Source organism: Panthera pardus, unplaced genomic scaffold (genome assembly GCF_024362965.1).
Source record: "Panthera pardus isolate Hobbes unplaced genomic scaffold, ASM2436296v1 HiC_scaffold_24, whole genome shotgun sequence".
NCBI classification, from domain to species: domain Eukaryota; kingdom Metazoa; phylum Chordata; class Mammalia; order Carnivora; family Felidae; genus Panthera; species Panthera pardus.
The window spans coordinates 66,363,965-66,377,939 of record NW_026526810.1 but is presented as its reverse complement, the minus strand read 5'-3'; the positions used below and the strand labels follow the sequence as shown (position 1 = coordinate 66,377,939).

Below are 13,975 nucleotides of genomic sequence, written 5' to 3'. Positions count from 1 at the left end.
AAAGTTCCTGAAAAGAGGGAGTCCCTGTCCCTGTGTCAGAGCTGTGGGAACCAAAGCATTCCACATCTACAGAGGAGGAAGCCAAGGCCCAGAGAAGTGAGGTGTCCTCCCTGAGTCCCAGTTCTGCTCAGTCAACCATACAAGGGAGGAGAGGGAGAAATGTCAGAAGAGAAAACAAAGGCACCGGAGGAGTGAGCTAATTCTATGTGCTGGGAGACAGAATTTTAGTGTCAAAGCTGAAGCTACCCTCCACCTACCCCAGCTCTGAGGCTGCAGGGGTTACAGGTGTCCTGAGATACCCATTCCCTCCTAAATGAATTTCCCACTGACACTAGGGAGGCTCAGGGCTCGCTGGGGATGGAAGTTCATAAAAGGGTTGACACAGGCCCCTTATGAGTAACCCACAGGGTGCCCCCCACTCCCTATCATCCTCAGGCACAGTCAGCTGAGACCCAGGTCTGACCTCAGCCTCTATGGTCAGCCCCTCATCATGAGGGGATCCCGAGACACTGGAGCCAGCTGCCACTGACCCTGAATCAACAGGCACTGTGGACCAAAGCTGGGCATTGCTCGTTTTAGTTTGGCCTTCCAAACAGGCACAGATGAGCACAGGTGTATGTACAGGTGCGCACCATAGATCACACTCCCACTCTCTCTGAGCTCTCACCAGGGACAGTCTGGCCCAGGTCATACAACTGCCCAGGGGACAGACAGGGCTGGCCCCTCTCCCATTCTGCTCCAAGCAAATGCCTGCCCCCTGCTGGGCTTTATGGGCTCAGGTTCTCCTGACCATCTTCTCATCCCTTCGCCTGGCGCCCCATCTCCTGAACTGACCTGGCTAAGCCCCTCCTATGCTTCCTCTGAAGCCTTGATCCCAACCCCCCCAAGGGTGGAGAATGGACTGTGCATGGAGCCCTGAGAATGTGGAGAAACCAGAAAAATACAAAATCTGATTGGTTCTAGCTCTGGAGAGGCTGCCAGTACTGGTGAGAAGCCAGGGAGGACATGAGGACAGGAAAATCAGAGGAGTCAGACCAAGAGAGACCCATGATTATCACCGAAGGGAGCAGAGCAGTTCTTCCAGAGTTCCAAGGTTCAGCCAGGGGTTGGGGTTGGGGGCTGCATCTGGAAGGAGCACCCCAGAGAAAAGGAGTTATTTCAGGGTGGGAGCAAACCAGTGTTAGAGGTAGAGCAAGCCACTGAGCTAGGTCATGTGGGCTCTATAGGGCTATGCAGGGACATCCCAGCTGCGCTGGACTATCATGGGCCAGGCAGGGCTGATTCCTGGGCTGTGGCAGGGCCTGTTCTCCAAACCCCCTTAGCCAAACTCTCCCACAGCATTTATGTGGACAGTCATGACTAGCCTGTCTCCTTCCCAGTCTGTGAGAGCTCAAGGACAGGCCCACCTGTCACTTCTGAATCCCTGGGGCCCGGCACAGGGCCTGCATACAGGAGATGCTCAGGAAATATTTGATGAGGCACTGGTAAGCTGGAAGACTGGACCCACTAGTGGAGGGAGCTGGAGATGAGGCTGGGCCATTTTTTTCCTGAGCTATAGGAGTTTAGTACAGTGTCCAGATCACCCGTACAGATAGGTGTTAGGCAAGCTGAGTTCTAGTCCTAGCTCTATCACAAGTAAAGAGGTCGCTCCCTGTGACTAGGCTTGTTTTCTCTTTTGTGAAATGAAGTCATCAGACCAGCTGATGTCTAAGGGCTCTTCCAGAGCCAGCATTTTGGGAAGTTCTGCCCTCATCTGGTGCCGCAGGCTGACCTCGCTCCTGTGGCCTGTGGACCAAGTCCTTCCCACACCACAAGGGGGAGCTCTACACACACCCCAGGCAAGCACCTGGTCCCAAACCCACCAACGAACCTGCGTGTGCAGGTATGGCAGGTGGGCACTTACATGGGGAAGGCTTGTGCCTTCTCAGACACAGGACTCTGGGAACCCAGCCACCAGGCACACCGCAAAGGCCTGGAACACAGAGAATGTAGACAGGAAGTTTTGTGTTGAAGGAAGTTTTCAGCACCTTCAGTGCAGCTGCCCTTCCTCACTGCTCGGACCTGGTTGCAGAAGAGGGACCATGACCCGCTCCAGGCAGCATTTCTATGAATACTCCCTGGCTTTCCTAATCTGCCTGATTTCTGGGGAAGAAAAAGACTCACCAGTAGGATTTGAATCTTTTAATTTGGGAATGACCAGCTTCCTCCTGCCCTCCCTCCCCAAAACACCTCCTTCCTGTTGAAGCTTCATCAGAGCACTGAGCCCCACAGACAAGTATCTGGTGACTTCTCAGGCCAGAATCCATCTCTGTAGGCCTGGCTGGGAGGTAGTAGGCTGTGGGCTAGTGAAACCAAAGGAAATGTGCACTGTTGCCTTTGTCTGGCTGGGCCTGGGAGCCAGGTAGCTCAGGGTCACTGCTGGTCATCTGTGAATATGGAGGCAGGCAGGGAAGGGCATATCAGGATGGGGTAGCTGGAGCAAAGGGTAGAGGGGGCATCTTCTCTCTCCAGAGCACGGACACTCACCCTGGGTGGTCCTGGGTGCCATCTCAGTCCGGTAGATCTTGAAGGCATCATAGGCAAAGACGGAAACCAGGATGATGCCAAAAACCTGTGGGAGTAGAATCAGGGATGGCACAATAAAGGCCATTGGCCACCATCTATTAGGCAGAAGGAGATGGGTGGTATGGGGCAAGGTGTGAGCCAGAGGCCTGGGCACTGGCTTGGGCTTGTGGGGAGGCACAGAGAGTGTGCAAACACCAGCCAGAGGTCCTTAGGGCCTGGGGAGCTCTGTGGGGCTGGACTCACAAAAGCAGCAATGGCAGCTCCATCCCGGGAGGTCACAGCCGCAAAGGAGACCACCAGGAAGATGATGATGGCACTGACACAGCGGAGGAAGTCCTGGGGGGTCGGGGGTGCAGGGTCAAGGGAAGTCAGAGGGCAAGGGAACATCACCCTGAGGTTTTCCAGGCTGGTCAGCAGCTTGACCCTCAGACACTATGAATCCCTGAATGGAGATACCCCTGGACACAATATAAAGCACTTGAGAGAAAGAGAGAGAGAGACAGAGACCCCACTGCTAACCAGGGAAGGGATACAGGTGAATGCAAAGAGACCAGGACGAGAAGCCAGGCCCTGGGTGGCACAGGGCTGGGGCATGCCAGCCAGGAGGGCCAGGGCAGGGCTGGACCTGGACCTGGACCTTTGGTGAGTGGAAGAACAACTCTAAGTGACCTGCATCCTTGTTGTCAGTGACAACAGTGAAATCAGGGTCAGGGCTGGGCCCCTTACTGACCCAGGAAAAGGAGAGAGGCTGGGAGGGAAAAGGAAAACTTAGGATTCAGAGAAGAAAGGGACCAGAATGAGGTAGGGGAGGCAGGGTCCCTCACCAGACACGGCCAGTTCAGCCGATCAAAGCGCTGATAGTACTGGGTGGCGTAGAGGAAGAGGAAAGCGAGTGTGATGAAGAACTCGAGCAGTGCTGCAGCCATGTAGGCGGAGATGGAGGCCGTGAAGCAGATGAAGATGATGAAGGTCAGGGCCTGTGGGACCAAATATGTGAAGCTTGCCAGGAAGGGGACACAGGCATGGCCAGATTTTTGCCTTCCCCTCCTGAGGAACTCCCCCAGGCTGGCCCCCACCACCCATCCTTGGAGGCCTCCCCATCTCTGGTACCGGGAGCCATACTCCAGGGCGTTTGCCCATTGAGGGAAGTCTCCAGCTTCCCACTTCCCCCTGCCCTGGATCCCAGCAACCCCAGCAGTGTGGCCCAGCTGCACTGCCCCAGGGAGCACCATTCTATGGAAACCACAAAAGAGGTGTCCTGCTAAAGCACAGGGTACAGGGTAAACTCCAGCCTCTGGAGTCATGCCCACAGCAGCCCTGCACCCCCAGAGGGACCCCCTATCCCCACTCCCAGATATCAGAAACTCCTCTAAACAAGGACCAAAACAAGGCCTTTGGTTCTATACCCAGAGACAAAGTTTAGAAGGCAGATGGACTTTAAGGGTCCCTGGGCTCTGGCAATGTAGGATGACATATATGCAATGGACTTAAGTTTACACTAAGGTCTTGCTAAGTGACAAGGGAAGATCCTTTCCTGAGAATAGATGTTCATGGGGAGCAGACAACAGATACAGTGGGAGTGCAGAAAGTCTGCCCTTTTATGTCCGGTCTAACTTCAGTTCTTCCTGCTTGCACCTAAACCTGCGGTAACTGCCTTCAGATGGAGAGGCAGCAAGAAGGCAGGGTAGGAGGTGAGGGCAGGGCAGCTGGGGAGAGCAGGGGTGTCCAGAAAGCCTGGGAAAGGAGGCGGCTGAGGAGTGAGCCCAGTGGGGGCCCTGGGACGGGGAGAGGGAGGAGTGGGATAACACTGGGAGAGATTGAGGCGCCAGGTTGGGGAGGTGGCTGTTACCAGCTCAGTTTCCAGCAAGATGCCTTTGAGGGAGGAGAGGAAGGTCTTGTCCACGGCGAAGCCCTGGAGCACTGCAGCTGCCCCCTCTTCGGGGGGCCGGTCCCGGCGATCCCGAGCACTGAGCATCTCTGTGGGGCCCACCAGGCACAGCCCCCACTGCCACCAGCCCGGGAAGGGAACTGGGAAGACGGAAACCTGGAGAGATGGGGAAGCAAACAGGAGCAGGGAGGCACTTGGAGAAACCTGAAAGAGAAGTGGGCAGTCTGGCTGTGGGGCCGCAGGGAGGCTTGCCCAGATGGGTCTTCTCCCAGCTGCCCAGAGTGCCCCTGCTGGGGCCTGCAACAGCCCCCCAGGAAGCACATGGGGAGGGGTGGGGCGGGGCAGGGAGGAGTGGTCAGCCTTCCCCTTACTGGAGCCCAACCCCGCCCAGAGAAAGGGAGGGGGGGGGAAGGAGGAGGTCCACAAAGAAACCGGAGGAGCCAGGTGGTGAGCCAAGAAATGGGCTAGACTAGGAGCCCCCCAAGGACCCGGGCCTGAAGAAGTTTGCATCCCCCTCCCCTAACTCCTCTCTTCCTGGCTGTCCTTTCTCCCTTTTCCTTTTAGGGATGGTGGGAGCTGGAGCCTGGCCCAGGCAGCACCCCCCAGGACCAGGCTGTAGCAGCCAAGACTGAGGACAAAGGCAGATTGTTGGGGGGACAAGGGGGCGCTGTGTGCCTGCTGCAGTGCCTCAATGGGCCTCTGTCTTTCCAGCATGCCAGGAGGGCAGACTGACCCCCACCCCAGTGTTCAGGGGTAGGCCAGGGAGCCAGAGAAGGGGAGGGATGGGAGGCCACAGCAGAAACTCTGGAAGGCAGAAGAACAGGGCAGTAGGTAAGGGCTGACGGTGGGGAAGAAAAAGAACCAGGCTGGGGAGCTTGGTGTTCAGGCACCAGGGACGCCAAGACAATTTAGGCCATTTTAAATACAGATTATTTATTTGGATAAATGTCTCCACGCTCAATAGCAGCCTCTTCCTCAGAGCCTAGTAACTGAACCAAGGTATGTGCAAAGGAGATGCTCACTGAGTGTTGGATGGATGGATGCATGCATGGAGGCATGGAGGCATGGATGGACAGATGAACGAACAAATGAAATGAGGGCCTCTCCACTGACAACAAGGAAAGTAGCAAGAAAGTGCTTGTGCTGTGCCAGGGCAGCTGGGGATGGGAGAAAAGGAAGAGATGGGGGTGGCGGCCTCCAGAAACGAGGAGGGCCTTTATGACCTTTCCCAAGAGGAAATGCAGGATGCTCTCTTTTAGCGGCCATAAACAGCTCCATTGCTTCACCCTGCATTTCCCATCCACTCCAAATGGTGAAACGTGCGGATCCCCCCAAAGTCCTCCACACTGTCCCACAATCCTGCTGCTCCTGTAGTGTTTTGTAAGGGTTGAGCATTCGGGTTCCTGGCTCACCATGGCAGGTGGTCATGCACCCAGTTCCAGTGTTCCACCCGGGAACCAGCTATGGGCACATGACTAGGCCATCACTCGGGGCCGCACACACACACAAGCCAAGGAGACGCGGTAGAGCCTTTGTTCCAAGCAGTAGCCATCACGGGTACCCTGCTCCCCAGGGCATGGCCGCCGGTAGAAGACAGTCTGGTTGTGGTAGAGCAACTCCGAGTTGCCCAGGGGGTCCATGTGGGAGCCAGTCTGTAGGCTGACACAGTGTGGACACAGGCAACGGGCGTGGTACAGGTCCTGAGGGAGCCGGTTCAAGTCCCTGTCCAACCTGTGGGGGTGGCACTCATCAGACTCTGGAGGGAGACTGGCTGGGCAGACAGGGGATGGGCCGGAAGCAGGGAGGTCCCAACGTGGAAATGTAGTGAGGCAGGCCTGGCTGTTTGTCTCAGCTCTTGCACCCACTTGCTTAGTGACTTTAAGCAAGTCACCCCCTCCTCTCTGGGATTTGTTTCACCCCCTGTAAGTGAGGATCGGGGAAAGAAGAGTGGTTTTCTGGTCCTGGGAGCCCTTGCAGAGGCAGGGGAAGGCTAGCAGCCTCCACCAAACAGGCTCTGCTTCCATCTGATAGTCTTGCTGGGCTCAGGCATGAGGTTTCTTTTTGTAATTGTCATTACACTTTCAGCGTTCTTTTATAAAGTAAAAACTGCTCTTACGTCCAAGTATTAAAAAAACTGTAAAGTTCACTGTCTCCCTACCAGTCCCACTCCCCAGAGGGAGCCACTGTCAACCATTTTCTGCACATCCTTCCAGACACTTTTCATGCATATATTATAAACACACATAAGCGAGCATGGTAACACTTATTTACTCATTCTGAAAGGATTCTGTGGCCAAAACAAGACTTGAAAAGTAGATGCTCCAAAGGTCTGAGACTCCCAAAGGCTAGCAGGAAACAGTCGCTCGGTTGTAAGGCCATTCTCCTACAGACAAGCCCTCCCGAGCTGGGGCTCAGCTGGCACAGCATTTCCCAGAGTAGGTTCCCTCATAACTACCCTGCAAGAAAAGAGGCCTGTGGCCAAATGAGTTTGGGAAATACTGAATTTATGTCTTCTTTTCCACAGACTTCTTGCAACCTTTAACGCTCTGAGCACATTATGAATCTCTGAGGGGTGAGGGCTCAAGCAGCTTTTCCCACACTTAACTGTCATCATTAATTTCTGATTAATGTGGGACGAGTATCGCAAAGAACACTTTGGGGAAGATCAGCCACGTAGTCTTCAGGGGGTCATGGCCTCCAAACAAGGGGTCTGGACCCCAGCCAAGTCAGCCATCGGGCACCCAGCCTCCCCAAAGGGGCTCCCACCTCTTTTGGATTTAGCCCAGGACCCAGCCAGACTTCTAAGACCACTTCAAAGCATGGTGACCTGCAGTCTCCTCCCTGGATCTGGTCTCAATCAAAGCTGACCTTCTCCCTTCCCCCTGAACTTGTCCACCCATCCCAGAGTTACATTTATGGGGAATGGGAACACAGACGCCCCAAGAAGACACAGGATAGAGATCCCTTAAGCCCTAATTTTTAATATATTGTTTTGTTGTCCTGATTTCAGTGCTCCCTAATATTTTTTACATCGTGGCACAAATAGAAAATTTTAATATATGTGTAGCACACCGAATGAAAGAGTAAGACTGCTCATAATCAAAGGTTCAACCGACTGAGTAGCTCAGGCAGTTGCACATCCGGCTTTTGATTCCGGCTCAGGTCATGATCCCAGGGTTGTGGGATCAAGTCCCGAGTGGGACTCTGCACTCAGTATGGAGGCTGCTTAAGACTCTTTCCCTCTCGCTCTGTCTCTGTCTCTCCCTCTGCTCCTCTCCCTTATGTGTGCGCTCTCGAGAAGAAAAGAAAAGAAAAGAAATAAAAGAAAAGAAAAGGAAAGGAAAGGAAAGGAAAGAAAAGAAAAAAGAAAAGAAAAAGCTGAGCTTTGAAATCTTGGGTAATTGGCTATCACCCAATAAGAGTCAGAGCTACCCAGACTAGGCCTTGTGAAACACTCAAATCTTTATGGAGTCTCAGATAAAAAGGGGCAGGCAGGCTGGAATTGTGTGGAACTCCCCAGACCCTCGCATATACTCTGACAGGCACACATGCAAGAATTTGGGAGGGGGCTGCAGACTCACTCATATCTCCAGGGGGAGATAGACCTGCTGTTGAGGGGTCCATCTTCACTGGCCCTGCAGGATTCTAGGGGGTGGATGAGGCTAGCGCTCTCTGGCGGGGTCATGAGCACAGTGTTCTGCGTCAGCCATTCATGAGTGGGGTTCTGCCCTTTGCTGGGGCAGCAGCTGGACCAGTGGATGCAGTCCTTCTTGATCCGAATACTGAGGGTGTGGGTTCCCATGGCCATTACCAAGAACACGATCACCTATAGGAAAAGGCCAGTAAGAGACCTGCTCTCAACTAATCTGGGTACTCCTTCCCCAGCTGTTCCCAGTTGAGATCCTGGTTTCCAGCTCCACCTGATCCCCAGCCCCAAACCCAGAGCCTGGCCTCTCTCCGCCCACAGCAACATCTCAGCACCTGCCAGGCCCCCTTGCACTCACCTGGTTCATGATGGATGCTGCTCGCTCAGCCAAGGTTCTGCACTGGCTGACAGGTGGGGCCTTGTGGAAGCAGGCTGACTGGAGCAGCTTGGGCGTCCTGGTTTTATTTTCAGCAAACCTGTTTTGTTTATTCAAATTTATTTCCACAACCTTTTGGAGGGAGTGACCTGACATTAAAAAACAAAACAAAATCAAAAAACCCTGAAAGTGTTTTCAAAAGCTGCTCAAATGCCATCTGCATGGAAGTTATAATTCACATCACACCTTGATAGCCTATTTGGGACACTTTGTTCTTTGCACCTTTCCTGGCATGGGGTCAAAGTAATGGTATTCTGCTATTCTGGGCATTGAGAACTGGCATTATGGGAATTTCCCTGGCTGGCTTGGTACTCCAAATTAGGGAACATCATCTGGTTTGTCTTCAGGAAGCCTCATTTCCATGCTCCCACCCAGGGCCTTGTCTTCACCATTCCCTTTCTTCTCAGACAGCCTCCTGATCACTCACTTCAGGGAACCTTTCCCTCTCTCTCTGTTGACCCTCAACCCTTCTGTTCTCTGACCTTCAATGACCTTCCTCACCTTCAATGACCCCAACTTCTAGGACCCTCATCATCTAAGATTTCTTCCTTGTTGTACATTACCCACTCCCTAACTTCCCCTCGCCCTCTCCAGTAGCTGCACCACCCGCCCATCCCCCCCTTCCCTGAACTCCTCTGGGCCAGGGATACAGGTCTAACCCCACAGGACTGCCAGGAATACCCTGACCCCATCAGTTTATTGACTGGATGCTCAGGGTCTGATGGAAGAAGATGTAGGTGGTTGCTTCCATTGCATAAATGAGAAGGTGAGGCCAGGAAGAGAAAGGGCTCGGTAATTAACAGCCTCACTAAGACCCAACATGAGGTCCCACCTCCAGAACAGATCTGCCCCTACCCCCACTCACAGGGCATTGGGGACAAAGGCCATAGCAATGTTAGCTGCCCCTCTCAGGCAATAGGGCAAGCCCACCCAGCCTCAGCCCACCCCCAGCTCCCTGGGCCACTGGGGGAGCATGTGTGCTCAGAAATGCTTTAACTAGACCTGATCGCAAAGACATGGGTCAGCCAGGGGTCACCCCTCCTGGGATACACTGCATTGAGAGCAGGCCACCTACTTCCCTCCGGGTCTTTTCCCTCCATCCTTGCCCATCGACCCCCCTCATCCCCCACACCCACAACCCCCCCAACCCCAACACACTCATACACAGACATGGTCTCTAGAATGATGTTTTCTGATTTGCATGTGCTTTCCCTTAGAAAATACTCCTCTAGTAACCAGGGACTCAGAAAATAAACAAAGGGAACCAGGAAGAACTTAAACTGCAGAATGAGAAGGAATCCTTCAAATGTTGTAGGGCAGAGCAGCCCCAAAGCAGAGGAGTGATGAGGACAGGGGGCAGTCTGGAAAATTGGGAGAAGCTGTGCTGGTGGTTTGGGGGAAGCCTGGAATTAGGGGTGAGGTGGGAACTTAGGGGAAATAGGTGGTGGCTGGGAGAGCAGGAGCTCTTAGGAAAAGCACTGAGGCCAGGAACACATCACCCCGCTCCCATTGACCCACTGTCTGCGCTATGCTCCCTGACGCCCTCTCATTTCTGCATGCCACTGGCCTCAGCTCCTGTGTGTCACGTGCCAGGATGGTGCCAAGCTTTGTACATGCACCAGCTCATTTTATCCTTACAATAAGACCATGAGGTGGAAACTATAATCCCCATATTACAGATGAGAAAGCTAAGACTCAAAGAAATTTAGTAATCTACCTAAGCTTGCACAGTTAGGGAGCGGCAGAGCTGGCTTTCCACTCCAGCCCTGAGCAACTCCAAACCTAATCTCCTGGCATGGAGATGACACACTGTGCTGACACCCAGTAAGCTGCAAATGGATGAGAAGCCCACGCAGCAGTATGTGCTTTCCTACTTACCCAGGCTTGGGCCAGGACAGGTCTCACTTGAACCTGCCAGAGGCCATGGGATGTTCCTGCCCACTCAGGCACTCAGCCCTGCTGTCTGGGATCCACTGCTCTAGCTCCTTATTCCTCAGAATTTGGTCTGGCACATGGCCACCAGGGTGGCTTTTGGTGTTCTTGAGAAACCCCCAACCCCAGAAAAGGCTCTGAGGGTGCACTACCCTCCCACGAGAGCTGGATTCCTCTGGGTGTCCCCCAAACCAATCACAACCACAGACCTGACATTGGCCCAGATCTTCCCATCTTGGCCCTGTCCAGGAAGGGGTGCTCGAAAGAGCTGGAAGTGATCCCAGCTACTTGTTTCACTTATTTATGCTGCAAAAGACCCCCATTACCCTTCAGGAGAAGCCTTTGGGGTGTTCCCCTACCTCTGTACCAGGATGTCCTCTGAGGAAACCCCTAAAAGGCAGAGGGGGCCCCCTCCAAGCACACAGTCGCCCCTCAGGTTGGCCTTTCCCCCACTATGATGATCGGTTCTGACCTGAGAACCTGTGCTCTGAGTCACACACACCCCACCCCTCTGGTTTGCTCAGCCTCTGCCCTTATCTCAGTAGCAGCTCTGTGAGACTCCTTAGGGTGATCCCCTGCCATGAGAAACATTTTCCAGAGGGTTTTCCTCCTGGGGTAACTAGTTTTGGAATCCCTGAGTCACTTCAGCTTCCAGGGAATCCTTGGGGGTGTGGGGAGAAAGGGGTGGCAATGGGAAGAATGCTGGAGGCGGAAACAAAGGAAAGTTCACCTCACACCTGTCCTCACCTGCCTGGGCCCAACTGGCAGCCAGGAGGGGTTGGCTGAGTCCCTGGGAAGAGGGATCAGCACCCAGAAGGAAAGGGCAGGGGAGATGTAATGGAACATATCCCCACCTTTGGCCAAGAAAAGCTCTGGGGGCTTTCAGAAAGCTAGAATGGGACTGTCCTGCCCTTTCGCAAAAAGACATCCCAGTCCTCACCTGCTGCCTTGAAGTCCTGACACTGCCTCTGGTCATTTCTTGATTTTAGGTCCTCTCTGGACCATTCTGCTCATTTGTAGAAGGGTTTTTGTTTTTTGTTTTTGAGGGGGTAACCTGGTTGAACACAAAAGCGCCAACCAGCTCAGCTGCTCTGGACCCCAGCTCCTAAAATAATGCTGAAACCACAGGACTCAGCAGAGTCTGCTGAGGCTCATCTGCACACATCTGATGTGAGGTAGGGGCATTGGTCGTTAAAATGCTGAAATGCTTCTGCCCCTGCTGGTAAATGCATGCTGTCCTCAGCCCAGGGGGTGGGGGTGCATTCTATATCACAACCTGCCTGTGATCCAGCAACTGAATGCCTGGCCCAGATGGGGGTCTCCAGAATACTGCTCCCGTGTCCTGATTAGTAAGTGATAATGGTACTGGTTGCTACCTATTTATACTATCCCTTTAGGTACAAAAATGTTTAGGCTTAGGAGCCTGCCTTCAAAGAGAACCTCGTCTGGCCTGGGCGACACGTGGAAAATCAAGGTGAGCTGGACCCAGCAAGTCCCTCCCCCAGCCCAGCACTGATGCCTGCCCATGGAGGGCCCTGGGCTTACTCAGATTTGTTCTACAGTCATGGCTGCCCTGTTCATTCATCCACTCACTAGCTATTTATTGAGCACCTACTATATGCCAGCCACTATTCTAAATGCTAACAGGAATGCAGAGGAGGACAAGCCAGATAAGTTCTCTGCCTCATGAAGCTTACGTTTTAGGAGGAGACGGATGATAAACAAGGAAACAAGATAATTTCGGATAATTAGTGCTACGAAGAAAATGAAACAGTGTTATGAGCTAGAGGGCTGAGGGGGATGGAAGAAGTGGGCTGCTTTAACTTCGGAAGCCAGGGAAAGCCATTCTGAGAATGCAGAATTTGACATGATGATGGAAAGCATGTGGGGGAAGAGTGGTCTAGGCAGAGGCAGCAGGACATGCAGAGTCCTAGAGGTGGGAAAGAGCTTGGCATATTTGAGAAACAGAAAGGACAATGTGGATAGAAAACGAAGGATAAGGGGGAGGGTGGGATGAGATAAGGTAAAGAGGTAGGCAGGGGCCAGATCACACAAGGTCTTCCAGGTTGTGGTAGAGCATTTGGACTTTATTCCAAGGTAAGGGGGAAGGTACTGACTGGATTCGAGTATGATCTATGTGAGGTAAGTTTCTCAAGGGCACGCACGGTTTCCTTGACCTTCTGCTGCCCCCATAGGGCTGCCATCAAATAACAATAATAATAGTTGCTTTTACCCAACATTTACACAACATGGGCCAGGTACTGTTCTCAGGAATTTCTTTTTATTTTTTTTAATGTTTATTTATTTTTATTTTTGAGAAGGAGAAAGAGGCGGGGGGGGGGGGCGGGGGGGAGAGGGAGACAGAGAATGCCAAGTAGACTCCATGCTGCCAACACAGAGCCCGATGTGGGGCTGGACCCCATGAACTCTAAGATCATGACCTGAGCTGAAATCAAGAGTTGGATGCTTAACAAACTGAGCCGTCCAGGTGCCCTTTTTTTAGGAATTTCTTAACCTCACAACAAGCCTGATGCTATTGGTTCCATTATTATCCCCACTTTATAGACAGGGAACCAGAGGCTCCAAGAGCCTTGGCTCCATGCCAAGGTCACTAACTAGTGTTGAAACCAGGAGTAGAATACAGGCAATCTGGGTGCTGTGGGGTCCAAAGAGAGGAGAACTGGAAGAATTCTTGAGCGCCTGAGTTTTGAGCAGCAAGAGGAGTAAAAACAGGTCAAGGAAGTCATGGTGTGGGATGGAAGAGACTAGCAGTTGGCCCTGCTGGGAAGGGGAGAGAAGCTGGGGCCCAGAAAGCCAGATGAAGGGGTTCTTTCCTTTCTGCCCCTCGAATATGACCAGGGTAAGCCCTGAAGCTGAGGGCTCAGCGGCCTGAGGCTGTTGCCCAACCAGGGTCTAACTGCCAGCCTGGGTTTTCTCCAACCTTACCTGGAGCCCAGAGCTCTCCCTGAAGAAGGTAGAATCGCCTTAAACCTCTGCAAAGGAGAAGGCAAAGATGAGATAAGGACAGAGAAAGGCTCTTCCTGGCCTCAACAAAAAAACACTTCCAATTTTCATGAAAGTAAAGTGGGGGGTGGGGGGGGGGGGCAGCAAGATGAAGAAAAGTCATGGAGGGAGATCTTTGCCCCAGGCATTTTACATATATTTGCTCTTCACCAAAGACACTGTTACAGATGAGGACCTGAGACTCAGAGATGTTATATAACTTGGCCAAAATCACATAGCTAATAAAACAGGATTCATTCTTGAGTCTCACAAGCTACATTCCATGCCTGAGCACTCCAGAAGCATATTCTTATTTTCCTGCAGGTTTGTACTCTGCTCCCCTGTCATCTACATTTATTTCCCCAGGCACTGAACTACAGGCAGTGAGCCCCAATGCCTGCCTTCCAAACCGCCATTCTGCCTGGTCCTAGCACTTCTCTTCTGCCTAGTCTTCTGACCTTCATCTATTTCTCCTTGTGCCTGAGCATTCATCTTTGGGAATTGG

At 52.8% G+C, this 13,975-nt stretch overlaps 2 protein-coding genes across 5 annotated transcripts; both read right to left on the bottom strand.

Annotated features, from left to right (window-relative positions):
* Positions 1-2,166: 2,166 nt before the first annotated feature.
* Positions 2,167-4,986, bottom strand: CMTM5 (CKLF like MARVEL transmembrane domain containing 5). 3 transcript variants are annotated; one of them, XM_019429408.2, is made up of 5 exons: positions 4,415-4,986; positions 3,390-3,542; positions 2,809-2,901; positions 2,527-2,611; positions 2,167-2,426 (listed from the first exon to the last, which is right to left on the bottom strand). In XM_019429408.2, the coding sequence occupies exons 1-5, from the start codon at positions 4,961-4,963 to the stop codon at positions 2,413-2,415; spliced, it is 894 nt and encodes a 297-aa protein (XP_019284953.1). In that variant the 5' UTR covers positions 4,964-4,986; the 3' UTR covers positions 2,167-2,412. The 3 variants fall into 3 exon arrangements, with proteins under 3 accessions (XP_019284953.1, XP_019284954.2, XP_019284955.1); XM_019429409.2 differs by lacking the exon at positions 2,809-2,901 and having other exon boundaries at positions 4,415-4,830; XM_019429410.2 differs by lacking the exons at positions 2,167-2,426; positions 2,527-2,611; positions 2,809-2,901 and adding an exon at positions 2,922-3,023.
* A 113-nt stretch (positions 4,987-5,099) lies between these two features.
* On the bottom strand, positions 5,100-13,513 carry IL25 (interleukin 25). Of its 2 annotated transcripts, XM_053889279.1 has the most exons (4): positions 13,414-13,513; positions 8,458-8,624; positions 8,035-8,279; positions 5,100-6,184 (listed from the first exon to the last, which is right to left on the bottom strand). In XM_053889279.1, the coding sequence occupies exons 2-4, from the start codon at positions 8,464-8,466 to the stop codon at positions 5,929-5,931; spliced, it is 510 nt and encodes a 169-aa protein (XP_053745254.1). In that variant the 5' UTR covers positions 8,467-8,624; positions 13,414-13,513; the 3' UTR covers positions 5,100-5,928. The 2 variants fall into 2 exon arrangements, with proteins under 2 accessions (XP_053745254.1, XP_053745253.1); XM_053889278.1 differs by lacking the exon at positions 13,414-13,513 and having other exon boundaries at positions 8,458-9,076.
* Positions 13,514-13,975: the final 462 nt, after the last annotated feature.